The sequence below is a fragment of the Rana temporaria genome, chromosome 1 (assembly GCF_905171775.1).
Source record: "Rana temporaria chromosome 1, aRanTem1.1, whole genome shotgun sequence".
In the NCBI taxonomy this organism is placed as follows: domain Eukaryota; kingdom Metazoa; phylum Chordata; class Amphibia; order Anura; family Ranidae; genus Rana; species Rana temporaria.
Window position 1 is genome coordinate 390,599,542 of NC_053489.1, and position 16,604 is coordinate 390,616,145.

Genomic DNA, 16,604 nt, shown 5'->3' on the forward strand with positions numbered 1-16,604 from the left:
CGTAAAGTGAATAACTCAACACCAAGTTCACTGTATGGACCTCTTATATATTTGTACATGTTGATCATATCCCCCCTTATTCTCCTCTTCTCAAGAGTGAATAAATTTAGTTCCTCTAATCTTTCCTCATAGCTGAGCTCCTCCATGCCTCTTATCAATTTGGTTGCCCTTCTCTGCACTTTCTCCAGTTCTCCTATATCCTTTTTGAGAACTGGTGCCCAAAACTGAACTGCATATTCCAGATGAGGTCTTACTAATGATTTGTACAGGGGCAAAATTATATCTCTGTCTCTGGAGTCCATACCTCTCTTAATACAAGAAAGGACTTTGCTCGCTTTGGAAACCGCAGCTTGGCATTGCATGCCATTATTGAGCTTATGATCAACTAAAACCCCCAGATCCTTCTCCACTACAGACCCCCCCAGTTGTACTCCCCCTAGTATGTATGATGCATGCATATTCTTAGCCCCCAAGTGCATAACTTTACATTTATCTACATTAAACCTCATCTGCCACTTAGTCGCCCAATCAGACAGAGCATTGAGGTCGGCTTGTAAATTGGAGACATCCTGTAAGGACGTTATTCCACTGCATAGCTTGGTGGTGACACTGTCACTGATCGTCTGTTCCCTGTCATTGGGAACAGCGATCAGTGATGTGTCACGGTAAGCCACGTCCCCTAAGAGTTAGAAGCACTCCATAGGTCACACTTAACCCCTTCAGCGCCCCTACAGGTTAACCCCTTCACCGCCAGTGTAATTTTTACAGTAATCAGTGCATTTTTATAGCACTGATCGCTGTAAAAATTACAATGGTCCCAAAATGGTGTCAAAAGTGTGTCCGCCATAAAGTCGCAGACACGATAAAAATCGATGATCGCCGCCATTACTAGTAAAAAAATAATTATTAATAAAAATGCCATAAAACTATCCTCTATATTGTAGACGCTATAACTTTTGCGCAAACCAATCAATAAACGCTTATTGCGTTTTTTTTAACAAAAATATGTAGAAGAATACGTGTCGGCCTAAAGGAAAATTTTTATTTTTTATATATTTTTTGAGGATATTTATTATAGCTAGTCAGGCTAGTGCATGAGATATGTAAATAACCTGTCACTCACAGCAAGGGGGCGGAACGGACTTAGGTTTTTCTCTGTTAGTCCCTTTTATCTCACTGAACAATAAAAGAGGATTGCTCAGAGTTGGATTAACTCTTTGTGGCAAGACTGGGCACAGATGATAGGAAATATTTTACTCTACATTGTGACAGCAAAAATAAATAAATACATTTTCGGGTTTACATCCACTTGTTTTAAATTTTTTTTCTTAACCTCTTCCCACCCAGCCTATGGTAATTTGGCCGGGTGGGAAGGGCTGTGGGTGCTCTGCCATTTTTCTTACCACCAGCCGCTACTGGTCAGATGACTTTAACAGATTAATAGGTAGATTTAGTAAGAGTTAGGCCGGCTTATCAGTAGATAAGCCGACCTAACTCAGAATTTACGCCGACCTATGTTTAAGCGTATGCTCAAACAGAGATACGCTTAAACATATCTAAGATACGACGGCTTGCACTGTCGTATCTTAGATTGCAATATTTCGGATGGCCGCTAGGTGGCACTTCCATTGCGGTCGGCGTAGAATATGTAAATGAGTAGATACGCCGATTCACGAACGTACGCCCGGCCGACGCAGTACTTTTACGCCGTTTACGTTAGAGTTAGGCCGCCTAAAGTTGGAGCTTAGCCCTACATGGAATAGTAATGTTAAGTATGGCCGCCGTTCCCGCGTCAAAATTCGAAATTTTTACGTTGTTTGCGTAAGCCGTCCGTGAATCGTGATTTACGTCGTTTACGTCCACGTCAAAATCAATAGGCCCGTGCGGCGTACTTAGCCGCGATGCACACTGGGAAATGTAGGCGCCCGGCGCATGCGCAGTAGAAAGAAAACGTCAAAAATGTAAGGTCAAGCCTTATTATCATAAAAAAAAGCCCCCCTCCAACACATTTGAATTTGGCGGCCTTACGCCCGCCCGCTTTAGGCTACGCCGCCGTAACATAGCAGGCAAGTACATTGTGAATCATGTACTTGCCTCGCTAATTTACGGCGGCGTAGCTTAAATGCCTTAAGCTACGCCGCCGCAAAGTTGCGGCAACGTACCTGAATCTAGGTATATGTGACCAAATTTTCCTCCTCCTTGTTTTTTTTTATTTATTTACTGTTGTAAATTTGTAGAGCATGTTGTTGTGCTTTATAAATATGTTTTTTTAAGGCAGTGGCAATACTGCTGCTTGATACAAGGAGCCCTTAAAGTAGTTGTAAACCCCTAATATATGAAGTGACTCTCCTCAGGTGATACAAAGAGATGAAACAAATTCTCTAATGTAAGTTATACCTAACAGCCCTCTCTCTTCTACAGCAGTTCAAAGTACAGAAATGACACAGCATTTCTGAGCTTTCAGAGGCAGGGGGTCGGGATCTGATGTTACACACAGCACAGTATAGAGCAAGGAGCTGAGTGTAATCTGAGACCTGAGTGAAGGGAAAGGACCCCCTCTACTCAGTCTCATAGGGAAACATGCACATCTGAAGCTGTCAATCACCTTTTGTGTGCTGGAGGAGGAGTGGGCCTTGTCCCAGGATTGCTTGCACGTATACCGTCGTGCAGCGGTCGGCAAGCGGTTCAGTGCCCCTGGGTCTAATTCTACTATTGAACACATCGTAGCTCTCAACTTTCCCTCATTTTGGGACCAATTTCCTCTGTTCCTCCTTAGTTATGCCTAAGGTCATACATAATTTTTTTTCTGGGGGAGGGAGTCAGTCAATTGTGGCAGTGGGGGGAGGAAGCAAACAAGCAGGGCTTCCCCTTTTGAGTGGAGCTCTACCTTAAAGGGGTTGTAAAGGTAAAAGTTTTTTCACCTTAATGCATTCTATGCATTAAGGTGAAAAAACATCTGCCAATTAGAGGCCCCCCAAACCCCCCCTTTACTTACCTGACCCCTCGAAAGTCCTGCGCCGTGAACGTGTAGGCTTCTCGGCTGTCTTCCCGGCTCTGTCAATGGTTGATTGAAAGCAGCGCAGCCATCGGCTCCTGCTGCTGTCAATCACATCCAATCGCACGGCGCGCCGGAAAGAGGGGCCGAGTGATACAGTCGGCGGCTGTATCACAGGAGCGTGCCCGCAAAGACTCAACACCATGCAAGCTCGCATGACGGTGTTGAGTAGGGGAGCCGAGACAGCCGCCGAGGGACCCCAGAAGACCAGGTTCGGGGACACTCTGTGCAAAACAAGCTGCACAGTGGAGGTAAGTATAACATGTTTGTTATTTATAAAAAAAAAAAAAAAAAAAAAACTTTATTGACCCTTTAAATTGTCTGCGATTGTGCTATCCAAACAGTTGTTTTTGTTTTTTCACAGGTTGTTAATAAATGGACTTTAACAGGGAAATGTTTCAATTTATTGACTATTGACAGTTTAGCAACCATTCAGGGGGAGATGTTGAACCTAACCTACACCCCAGGTTGTCAGGCTTTTGCAGGCTGATATATAATATACTACAGTGTTCATTAAAAGTTTTACCCAAACTCTAAATGATTGTATCAGTCATTATGAATAGCCAGAATAAAGGAAAAGTAGTGGTCGTCTATTTAATCCAGTCTTTGTCAACCACTGTGCCATCCGAGGTCTTCATGGATGCTGGTTGAGAAAGGAATTCAGATCAGACTGAGCTCCCAGTGATCTCTGTCATGTAAGTGGAAGCCCATCCCCCCTCACAGTTAGACCCCTTTCACACTGAAGCGTTTTTACAAAAATAGCGCTATTAAAACACTCATAAAACGCTCTCCATGCATCTCAATGGATCCTTTCACACTGAGTCCTGCAAGCAGCATCTTTGGAGCAGCTTTTGGGCGCTGAAAAAAAAAACGCTCCAAAAACGCCCCTCTTCATTGAAATGAATGCGCTGTAAAAACGCCTTACCCTTTTACACTGAGGCACTGCAAAAACGCCCTAAAACGTTAGGGTCTTAGCGGTGCTTTACCAGCATTTTTCGGGCGCTGGCAGTGTGAAAGGGCTCTGAAAGCACTCAGGCTTTCACATTGGGATTGCAGATGAGGCTTCTTTCAGGTGCTTTACAGGCTTTTTTTAACGTCTTTTAGCGCCTGAAAAACGCTCGCATAACGCCCGAAAAACACCCCAGTGTGAAAGGGGCCTTAGAACACACTGAGGGAACACACTTCACCCCCTGATCGCCTCCTAGTGTCGCCCCTTCCCTGCCAGTGACATTTACACAGTAATCAGTGAATTTTTATAGCACTGATCTCTGTATAAATGTCGCCGGTTCCAAAATAGTGTCAAAGGTGTCCGATCTGTCCATCACAATCACAATAAAAATCGCAGATCGCCACCATTACTATTGAAAAAAAAAAATTATAATAAAAATGCCATAAATCTATCCCCTATTTTGTAGACGCGATAACTTTTGTGCAAACCAACCAATATACGCTTATTGCGATTTTTTTTTTTAACCAAAAATATGTAGAAGAATACGTATCGGCCTAAACTGAGGAAGACATTTGTTTTTTTATATATTTTTGGGGGATATTTATTGTAACAAAAATTGTAAAATGTTTTTTTTTTTTTTTTAAATTGTCGCTCTTTTTTTGTTTATAGCTAGGGTTGCCACCTCATCCCTTTAGGCTGGGTTCACACTACTACACTACTTTCATCCTACTTTGCTCTGCTACATTGGTCCTACATTTATCCTACATTGGTCCTACATCCATCCTACTTTCATGAACAGGATACTACCAGGGCCGGATTAACAATGGGGCTGATGGAGCTGCAGCTCCAGGCCCCTTTCTCAAGATAGGCCCATTTGCCAAAAAAAAAAAAAAAAAAAATTTTTTTTTTTTTTAAGATTTTTTTTTTTCTAAGATCGAATTTGGGGGGTTAAAGCTCGATGACCAGAGGTCACAGAAACCCCACATTTGGGGGTAGGCATGGGAAGAGCTACCCCACAACTGGTTAAAATATGGGACGGCTATCATTTATGGTTCCGGAGATACGGGCCTGCTTGCACAGCCTGTCAGAAGCTACATACAGAGCGGCCAATATAAATACAAGCTGACACACTACAGCAGACTGATAGGATCACAGGGCTTATAATAATTATTTGTATATTACTCATGGTAATTAACCCCTTGCCACCCAGGCCAATTCTGACACTTCTCTACTACATGTAAAAATCATCATTTGTTTTTTGCTAGAAAATGACTCTATGGTGGTCTTTGCACTTTTTATGTTGCAGGGTACAGAGCTGCACGATTCTGGCTACAATGAGAATTGCAATTTTTTTGCTTAGAAGATAGATCACGATTCTCTCACGATTGTTGCGGCGTAACATCATCTTTCACATTAAAACAAACAAAAAAAAATGGGCTAACTTCACGGTTTTGTTTTTATGGTTTTTATTATTCATTGAAGTGGGAAAATGCAGTGTGACATAAAATATTGCAGCAATTGCCATCGTATTCCCTAGAGTCTCTGCTAAAATATATATAATGTTTGGCAGTTCCAAGTAATTTTCTAGCAAATAATATTGCTTTCTAACTTAAGAAACAAGTGTTGGACTTTAAGTGGTTAAATTTAGTTACAATGTTAGTTAGTTACAATGTTTCATTTTGTTTACAAACTTCGCAGACTGCCCAGATTTTTTCTTTACACACAGAAGTGTATGCCTTTGATCTAAGAAGGAAGCGTTAGTTACAATGTTTCCTGTTAAAAACTTGTCAGACTGCCCAGATATTTTCTTTTGACAGCTGAAAGTCTCTCCACTTGTTATATGAAAGAATCAGAAAACTCTGCATTGAAGATCGTCAGGGGGGTTGAATCGAGATCACGATTTTTTTAACGATTAATTGTGCAGCTCTAGCACGGTATTTGCGCAGCAATTTTTCAAACATGTTTTTTTGGAAAAAAATGTTTCATTCATTAAAAAAACAGTTAGTTAGTTAAGTTAGCACAATTTTTTTTGGTATCCTAAGCGATGCTTTACATTTTTTTAGGTTACATGTTTAGAGTTACAGAGGAGGTCTAGTACTAGAATTATTGTTCTCGCGCTAACGATCGTGGCGTATGTAACCTGTGTGTATCTGGCTCTGATACTACCAGTGCCTACCCAGCCACTGACTAGTATCTCTCCCCAGCCTGTCCCCACACACCCTCTCACCTGCTGACCTGTGGATGGGGGAATCACTCCTGCAGTGTTATTGTGTTCTGCCAGTGCGTACAATGATCAGTGTTGCTAACTATAGCTGGCAGCACTGATTGTTTTAAGAAAAAAAAAACAGGCTGGTTGTACTCAAGTTGATTAATAGATTGACTTGTGTAAAACCAGCTAGCCCATACATAGATTGACTATGGCTGGTCTCTGCATAATTGGCGTAATTTCAATCCATGTATGACCCGCTTAACCACTACTCAGTCCCTAAATATCCTTCCACTCCTGTACATAGTGCTCACTGTCATACTCTTCTCACTCCTCTCCTGTACATAGTGCCCACTGTCATACTCTCCACACTTCTCTCCTATACATAGTACCCACTGTCATACCCTACACACTCCTCTCCTGTACATAGTGCCCACTGTCATACCCTCCACACTCCTCTCCTATACATAGCGCCCACTGTCATACCCTTCACACTCCTCTCCTGTACATAGTGCCTGCTGTCATACACTTCTCTCCTGTACTTAGTGCCCACTGTCGCACCCTCCACACTCCTCTCCTGTACATACTGCTCACTGTCATACCCTCCACACTCCTCTCCTATACATAGTGCCCACTGTCATACCCTCCACACTCCTCTCCCATACATAGTGTTCACTGTCATACCCTCCACACTCCTCTCCTATACATAGAGCCCACTATCATACCGTCTACATTCCTCTCCTGTACATACTGCCCACTGTCATACCCTCCACACTCCTCTCCTGTACATACTGCCCCATCATACCCTCCACACTTCTCTCTGGTACATACTACCCTCTGTCATACCCCCTCACTCTTCCTGTACATACTGCCCATTGTCATACCCTTCACACTCCTCTCCTGTACATAGTGCTTTTTTCCGTACCCTTTGTACTCCTCTCCTGTACATAGTGCCCACTGTTAGACCCTCCACATTCCTCTCCCTCACCTGCACATACTTCCCACTTATATACCGTCCATACTCCTCCCCTATGTCCCTTACCCACAAAAACAGTTCTTTAAAATTATACTGAATATCCTCAATGTTACCAGCTCTAGAATGGACACACTTTTGTTAGTTCAACTAAAGGAAATATCAGTTCTCATATTTGTTCTGCCCCATTATTAGTACTCCTTTAATTTTGTGATTACTACTATGATGTATAGAGGAACATCGGGGATCTCAGCTACTCTAAATATAGCACTTATATAAAAAAGTGTCCCTGAAAATATTTTTTAAATGTTGGCAACTGTGCACTTAGGCACTGCCCAAGGGCCACCGTCCACCGGGTCAGTAGGGGGGCCCCATGAGAGGCTCCTGGGATCCTGTGATAATAAAGCGGTAGTAAACTTTCCTGACATTACTACTTTTTAGAGGCCCTGGGGTAGGTTATGGCACAATGTACAAGTATGCACAGCATATTAGCACATTAGTGTACACTTACATTTTCAGACTGAGCCCTCCAGAGCTGCGATGAATCAGGCGGGGCCTGGGCACTTCCATCTTCACCCGGTCTTCCTTCTGGGTTCTGTGCCTTTGGTCACTTGCCTTGGCTGGGCTGCGTTCATGTCATTCCCACGCATTTATTTATTATTTATTACACCCCATTCACACCTCCGCGACAAAACGCCCGACGCCGGCCGCTCGTGCCGCTGGAGGGCAGAATTCCCATTGCTGTCTATGAGATGGTTCACATCTCATAGACGCCGTACACCTGCGGCATGAAAAAAAGTCCCGGACCCTTTTTTTTAGGCGGCATTGGCGTTCGGCCATACAAAGCAATAGGAAGGATTTGTAAAAAAAAAGTTACACTATTCGCGGCAAAATACGCTGCCTACGCGGCGTTACTTGTCGCGGAGGTGTGAATGCAGCCTAAGAGGCCCCACCAAAATCCTCAGCACCAGGCCCATGATGTTCTTAATCTGGCCCTGGATACTACTTTGGTCCGACTTCAATGATATTCAATGGGCCTGAAGTAGGATCAATGAAGGACCAAAAGTAGTACAGGGAGCATTTTCAAAGTCGGACCGACTTGTGTAGGACGCTACAAGACGCTCTCATAGGGAAACATTGAACACAGAGCAAAGTAGGATGAAAGTAGTGTAGTAGTGTGAACCCAGCCTTAAACCTGAACACATATGAATTACACAGGTTCTGAGGCCAATTTAACGCAGGTAAAGTACCAAGTGAGTTTAATTACCACCTTAATGAGCCATAGAACCTGTGTAATTAATATATGTTCAGTTTTAAAGGGATAAGGTGGCAACCCTATTTATAGCGCAGAAAATAAAAACCGCAGAGGTGATCAACAGGACGACAATTTTGTTTGGGTACAACGTCGCACAACCACGCAATTGTCAGTTAAAGCGACATCTCAAAAAAGGCTTGGTCTGGAAGCGGCTAGATCCTTTCTGGGGCTGAAGTGGTTAAAGAATAAATTAAAAAAATATTGTTTTGGGTTTTTCGTTTAGATAATAAAATACACAGTGGTGACCAAATACCACGAAAAGAAAGCTCCACTTGTGTGAAAATAAATGATATACATTTCATTTGGCTACAGCATTTCATGACCGCGCAATTACTAAATGGCCTGGTCATGAAGGAGGTAAAACCACAGCTGAGGTGGTTAAAACAAAACGGAGGCGTTGCCACAGGCGTACGGTGCAGTGTCATATTCTGCTGCCTATCCTAGAATGCTGCGGAAGTCACGTGACGGCCAACTGCATTCTGCGATAGGGAGCGGAATATGACAGCACAACGGCTGTCCCAACCTGTACGCACAACGTCTTCTCTAGCCCCGCCTCTCCCTAACGTAACGTCATCCACTCTCTACTCTTCCTGTAACATGGCACCCAGTAAGGAAGACACTGACAGCGTGGGTCAGGTGTTGGTGGACGCAAGCCGCCCTTTGCCAGTGCGGTTCCGGGCGCTCTTCACCCTTCGCAATATAGGTGGCCCGAATGCTGTGGAGTGGATCGGCCGTGGGTTCAGCGATCAGTCCGCGTTACTGAAGCATGAACTAGCTTACTGCTTGGGGCAGATGAGGGACCGGAGCGCGCTTCCTGTACTGTGCTCTGTGCTGAGAGATCGGAGCCAGGAGCCCATGGTGCGTCATGAAGCAGGTGAGAGCTGCCCCCTACTGGACTCACACCGGTATAACAGACCATAGTCAGATTTTTTTTATTAGAATATATATATAATCTCTCGAAATGCTTGTTAGATAATTTTGTGGCCACTGTTGTCTTTACATGTAGTTATTAGGGTGTCATGGTAGATTTCTTTTCTGACCAGGCCATTTTTATTTATTGTTATACACCGCTACGTTGCTTTAACAATTGCACGATCGTGTGACGCTGTTTTTTTTTTGTTTTTTTTCACAAATCCTTTCTTTTGGTGACATTTGATCACCTCTGCAGTTTTTAGTTTTTACGCTATAAACTGTAAAAGACCAACAGTTTTTTGAAAATAAAACAAAAACACCTTTTTACATCCAATAAAAAAAAAATCGAATTTATTCATAATTTTAGGCCAATCTGTATTCTACATATTTTTGGTAAAACAAAAATCCAAATAAGCGTATATTGATTGGTTTGTGCAAAGTTATAGCAGCTACAAAAATATAGGATAGGTTTATGGACTTTCTTAAACTTAATTTGTTTGCTTTCAATAAACCTTCAATTGTGACATTGTTGCAAACAATTTGGGGACCAGTGACACCAATACGGTGATCAGTGCTAAAAAAAAGAGCACTGTCGCTGTATAAATGACACATCAGGGGCAATCAAAGGGTTAAGTGTCCTTTAGGGGATGCTTTTTAACTGGGATGAATGCTTCTGCTTAACAGAAACACAAGCGGTCCATTTTCCCCTCTGAACGGCCATCTGCCTTGTTTACATAGGCAGACCGCCGTTCTGCCTCTCCTGAGAACTATCAGCGGCGGCCCGGCTCGTCCGCCGGACCTGCTAATTGGCTTCCGCTAGGTCTAATCACAGCGGGAGAGGGTTGCCAGCAGCGCGAATTCCAGACCCCGCGCCCAAAATCACCTACAGGTACATGATTTTGTGCAGGAGGGCCGCCCTGCTGCAGTATATCTGGGTGGGGTGGTCCTGAAGTGGTAAAATTGATCACCTTGCACAATTTTGACAGGTTCCCGCTCCCACTTCCGTTTTGGTCGCCTAAGAGCAGAGGCTCTCCCTCTCAAAGTCTTCTGGTAAACATGACTGGTCCTAGAAGACTTCAGGGCCATTCACAGACCACAGCGCCACTCGTGCATGCCCAGTGGGCACCCGACTGAAGCAGCAAGCTGTTATAGTCATGTGCCCATAGTAGCGATGCCGAGGACGCGGGGGTGAGCACATCGCTGGACCATGGGACAGGTGAAGGGCTGTTTATTTAATGTCTGCAGATACAAAAAGTGTATCTGCTGACTTTAATAAACAAACAAATGACTGGAATGTTGTGCTTCTCAAAACACACCAAGTTGCTTAAAAAGAGATGCAGAGCAAAAGGCCATAAATGTCTATTCAGAGAATGTGTAGAGGAAAACATTTCTCATAGAATATCTTCCACCACGGATAATCTTTCCATGTATGGTCACACACCAGTAAATGACTTGCACACTCGCCAGAAAAATATATATGTGTAGAGCACGCACCAAATCGCACTAATCTACAGCCACTCTTCCCTTCATAGCCAGCAGGGATGCAACACTAAGCTGGTCACAATCCTTTCCTGCTCCCACCGATATACACATTGAATGGTAGTTTGTCAGCAAAGCTCACACACAGAGCAAACGAGACAGGGCCATGGTGCAGTAAAATTTATTAAGATTCAAGCAACAAAACAGCTTAAAGCGGAGTTCCACCCACTATTGAGAGGAGGTCTTAAAACGAAAGACCAACTCTCCATCCCTCATTTTTGGATATTGATTTTTTTTATTTTTTATTCTATCGTACCTTTTTATAAAGTACAGCCTGTACTTCTGATCTATCCGGTTCGGGGAGCAGGAGGTAATTACCTTTGTGTGGCGAGCCCCCCGCTGTCTTCTGGGACCTGTGTGTCAGACAGCTGGCCATTCACAAAGCGCTGCGCGACAGGAAACGGGCAGTCAAGCCGCTGGTTTTCCTTAGTTAGAATGGCGACGCCTGCACCCGAGATCTGATGGACTGATACTGATGGGGGGGGGGGGGGCGCGACATTGCGCGCTCCCTGGACAGGTTAGTGTCCTTATTAAAAGTCAAAAAACTACGCCCGTGCCCCCCTAATGGCTGCAATGCGAAGTGACGTATAGCTATGTGATTTCGCGCAGCAGAGCCGACCTGCAGCCGTATAACTGTGGCGGCTGGTCAGCTAGTGGTTAAAAGCAAAGTCTGGCATATAAAACTCATATGTATTGGTAATGATCAGACCCCAATACAATTGTGTGACGTCGGTACTAAAGCTCTGCCCTATGCATTTGGTCCTAAACATCTTCAGGGACCTATAGCATCCAACTTCCACCATGTTTATGTAGCTCACACTATCGTTCCACAGTTAGGTGGGTGCAATCTACCTTTTATCTAACCATGGTGGGAACACTGACTTATAGCCAAAGGCTCTGGTTAATTTAGTTTGTTTATAGTTTAACTAAAGGCAAAACTTTTGTTGTTTTGGATAGAGTGGAGAAGGATTAGATTGCTTGTCAGTTTTTATTGCTGTCTGTGGTCCTGCTAAGGAGATTCCCCCCCCCCCTCTTTATTTGTCCTGTTTATAATTATTGAAAGTAAAAGAAAATCCCCAAAAATCTCTGCAATTAGACAGATGGTGAAAAAAAAAAAAATTGATGGGTTGTAATTGTAACCCTCCCTTGCTCTATGCAAAATGGGGTTTTGCCTATAGTTCTGCCTTGGCTTGCAAACTTGTACTTTCCCACATCATTTAAAGTAACTGTAATCAATCGCAGCCCGTTCAGTTTACAATTTAAACAAAAGGCAAAACACATATATACACCTCCCCCACCTTTTTGTAAGTGATCACATTCCCTCTGCTACCTGCGTTCTCCTACTTAGCGTGGTCAGTTATAAGGACATAACTGTAAAGACTTTACATAATGCGTGTGGTCAGTTTTTAATAGAAAAGCAGAGGGATGGACAGGAGCACCAGGGATTTCACACAAAAGCAATACAAAGAGAACCGGATACTTTTCATACAGGTACATATCAGGAATATGAAATGCTGGGGTAACTAACACTGTCCCAGCTGTTGCCTATGTTTTTTCCCGTTTTGTTGGTCATGTAATCTTAAAATCGTCTGCAGAATCGGAGGATTGGGGACCCGAATGAGATCGGGTGTCGGCGGATGTTCATCCGTTGACACCCACAATGTATGTCCCTTTTTCATCCGCAAACGGATGGATGAAAAAGTAGACATGCAGTCCTCATGTGTGAAAGGGGCCTTAATCATTCAGCAACATCAATGTCGTCATCCTCGTATATCCTTGACAGACATTATGTAAAATGTAGACACTTGTTTGTTTGCCTCTGACAACATACATTTTGCTCCCGCTTTTATAAATCCTCCTTATTTTAGTCATCATAGAAATTGTCATACATTTTTTTTTTTTTTTTTTTTCAGTTATTTATTTGTTTTCTCCATTTTACTCACTAGGAGAAGCTTTAGGTGCTATTGGAGATCCTGAAATGCTTGAACTTCTTAAAGAATATAGCAAAGATCCGGTTATTGAGGTAACTGTCCTTTTTCAGAAAGTCTAACTACAAAACTGACATTTGTAATACTGTATATTTTCTAAATGATCATCTTTTATAGTTTTGAATGCGTCTGTAGTTTGCTTGGTTTCATAAAATTCAAGGTTTATAACATGTTTTAAATAGTTGAGAGAAGTCTGACCGGACTTTACCTGAGCCTGATCTCGGTTCCGTCCAGCTCTCTCAGCTTTGTCCCTACTCGCTGTGCAGCCATTGTCTCCTGCACAGTCAATCAGATCCTATGACAATGGTGGGGCCAATAGATGCAGACAGCATGGCTCGGGAGCAAGCCCAAATACGTTTAACATTGTGTGTGTGTCACTGTATCTGTGTCATTTTTACAGGTAAATATAATTTTGTCTTACACTCCAGGTAGCAGAAACGTGTCAACTGGCTATACGCAGGATAGAGTGGCTTCAAGACCATCCTGATACCCCTGACGATAATCCTTACCTTTCAGTAGACCCTGCTCCCCCCTCTACAGAAAGGGATATTGCTTCTCTACGTGATGCACTTTTGAATGACACACTGCCCCTCTTTGAACGGTATCGTGCAATGTTTGCACTTCGTAATATTGGTGGCCAGGAGGCAGTCCTGGCTTTGACAGATGGTAAGTCTTGCTTGCATAAAGTGTGGTGTTATGTTCTCCATTACAACTCAGAGAGATTGCTGCCTTAAAGGAAGAGGACCAATTTGCAAATTTCCTATCCAATCCCTGTTGCGTTCCTTTCTCGACTACCATATTAAGGACAGCGTTGTGGCTGCCTTTTCCCCTTTCGTTTTTGGGTTGGGTGCATGGAGCGGTGGCTATAGTCTTGCTACAGGCCTTGACAAAATCCGGACACCAGGTCGCAATTGCGACAAATTGTGACCTGGCGAAGCTTAAGCCTGCAGAAGGCCGCTAAGCCATGGGGCACGATCGCGGCGGGCCCGCGCCCACTGGTAATTGAGGCCTTAGCTTTGCGGCCTTCACAGAAGGAAGCTGAGGCCTGCAGAAGGCCACAAAGCCGCGGGCTTCCTTCTGTGATCTGGCACCATCTTGTGGTGGCCGTTGGCATTACAGGTTACATTTACATTACAAGTAGCAAAACAGCAGTTCTAATGTGTTTTTCACTGCCATCTCCTTCCCTCTAATTAGAACCTATATAGATATATAGATATATATAGATATATATAGATATATATAGATAGATAGATAGATAGATAGATAGATAGATAGATAGATAGATAGATAGATAGATAGATAGATAGATAGACATATATATATATATATATATATATATATATATATATACACATATTCACCCTAGAGAATAAAATGGCAGTCGTTGCAATACTTTCTGTCACACCGTATTTGCACAGCGGTCTTACAAGTGCATTTTTTTGGGAAAAAATACACTTTTTTTTTTTTTTATTTTTTTTTTATTTTGAAAGATAATGTTACGCCGAGTAAGTTGATGCCCAACATGTCACGCTTCAAAATTGCGTCCGCTCGTGGAATGTCGACAAACTTTTACTCTTTAAAATCTCCATAGGCGACGTTTAAAAAATTCTACAGGTTGCATGTTACAGAGGAGGTCTAGTGCTAGAATTATTGCTCTCGCTCTACCAATCTCGGCGATACCTCCCATGTGTGGTTTGAATACCGTTTACATATGCATTCGCTTCTGCACGCGAGCTTGGCGGGACGGGGTGCGTTTTTTGGCTCCTTACTTTTTTATCTGGCTCCTAGATTCCCAGCAAATTTGTCAAACCATGTCTTACTAGATGTTGATGTTCTGCAATGTGGGTTTGTTTTATTGTCAGCTGTCCACTTTTTAGAGATTCTTTACGTGTACAAATGAACCAAACCCTGTATTCCCCTTTACACTCTCAGCTGAGGGGAATGTTCATGTTTGTACCATGATCTTGTGTGTTTTATTTTTTAATTTTTTGGGGGATAGACTCCTTTTGATACTTCCTTCCTGTTGTCCCACTCGCTTCTAGTTTTCTGCAAGGCATATTTGTAATCTCGAACTCCCTTTTCCGAAGGTCTTAACACATTTTTAGTAACATTTAGCGCACTTGTTTTTTTTTCTACTTCCAAGCCACATACTCTAACTCGAAATTATGTAGTTGAAGGAAGAAAGGGGTTTTTTTTTTTTTTTTTTTCGTTAGAGATTGCTTATGTTTATTGCGACATTAAGGCTGCATAACGTTTCCAGGTGTGTGGTTTTTTTTTTTTTTTTTTTTTGTTTTTTTTTAGGCGTTTTGGGGTCCAAAAGTCACTAATATGAAAAGCTGTAATCTGCCTAAAAAGAGGGTCATGTACTTTTTTTGAGCTTTAAGGTGTTTTGCTTCAGGCGACAGAATGCTCAGATGTGAACAGGGGCCATTTTAAAGTAATGGGATTTTGCTTGTTGGTCATTTTGGAACTTTTGAGATGAGTGTTTTATAAGCTGAAAACGCTCCGATGTGAATGCAGCCCTAATACTTCCACAACTGATGTTTTAATATATTTCATATATTCCTAGTGTATTAAAATACTAAGCAACCTTAACATTTAATTTTAATTTTGTTTGCTTACACACCTGTAAGCTCCTGTTTTTGTTTAGCTGATTTTACACAGATGTTGAATACACATTCATATTTTATACAAATTAAAATCTATGTAAAAATTGGTTTCTTAGCCTGTACATTGCAAGACCAAAACTTACTGAAGTTTTTTTCTTTATCATAGGTGGAATATTGAGTGACTTGGTCTTAATTTTTTTTTTCTCTTGTTTAGGCTTAAAGTGTGGTAGCTCTCTGTTTCGCCACGAGATCGGATATGTTTTGGGTCAAATGCAGCATGAAGCTGCAGTTCCAGGGCTTGCAGAAGCGTTGAATCTGATGGAAGAGAATCCTATGGTGCGCCATGAGTGTGCTGAAGCTTTGGGCTCCATTGCCCGAGAAGACTGTTTAAAAGCACTTAGGGAACATAGAGATGACGTGGAGCAAGTAGTGAGAGAGAGCTGTGAGGTGGCTTTAGATATGTTCAACTACGAGAACAGTGGAGACTTTCAGTATGCATACAGTGTAAACCAAATCCAGGAGTTGACTTAAGTCATTTAAACTTTTTTTTTTTTTTTCCTAAGAAGGGTGCAATGCTGCTTTGTTTGTGTCATATTCAAGGTCATGAAATCTCACAGCTGTATGTCCGTAGAAAAGGAATACTGGCAGAATACTACATTTTAGAGGTATAGCAAACATGAATTCCCAGCATACAGTTTTTTTATTTTTTATCATAGTTCGTCATATGCATTCATGATTTGTGTTGCATTTTTTAAATTGTATTTTCTTTCTTTTTCATTGACAACATTTGACATATTGTTGCTTACTGGAGGATTTGGACAACATTTTTTTTTTTTTTTTTTAATTTTTTTTTCATAACAAGACTTTAGTACACACCCATCGAGCTTGTCTTTTGTGCAGCTTTCAGAATCAGTGTATCGTGAGCAAAAGCTTTGGATCCTGCACCCATGTGCTCAGACCCCACTGGACTGCAAGGTTCCAGAACCTCCTTAAAATTTGACCTTCGAGCACTGGGGCTCTGCCTTGTGGCGTTTTCCTGACCTTTGTGTAACATTAGT

At 42.4% G+C, this 16,604-nt stretch overlaps 1 protein-coding gene across 1 annotated transcript; it reads left to right on the forward strand.

The window, feature by feature from the left end:
- Positions 1-8,967: 8,967 nt before the first annotated feature.
- On the forward strand, positions 8,968-16,399 carry DOHH (deoxyhypusine hydroxylase). Its single transcript, XM_040322594.1, has 4 exons — positions 8,968-9,372; positions 12,896-12,972; positions 13,366-13,603; positions 15,761-16,399. Exons 1-4 carry the CDS (start codon positions 8,997-8,999, stop codon positions 16,075-16,077), a joined length of 1,008 nt encoding a protein of 335 aa, XP_040178528.1. The 5' UTR covers positions 8,968-8,996; the 3' UTR covers positions 16,078-16,399.
- The last annotated feature ends 205 nt before the right edge of the window (positions 16,400-16,604 follow it).

What these genes read in the sequence shown, in the direction of transcription:
- DOHH (XM_040322594.1), top strand. Translation starts at nt 8,997, where the DNA reads ATGACAGCACAACGGCTGTCCCAACCTGTACGCACAACGTCTTCTCTA. An exon ending in CATGGTGCGTCATGAAGCAG is followed by an intron (nt 9,373 to 12,895) that starts GTGAGAGCTGCC and finishes TTTACTCACTAG; the next exon opens with GAGAAGCTTTAGGTGCTATT. An exon ending in GCAAAGATCCGGTTATTGAG is followed by an intron (nt 12,973 to 13,365) that starts GTAACTGTCCTT and finishes CTTACACTCCAG; the next exon opens with GTAGCAGAAACGTGTCAACT.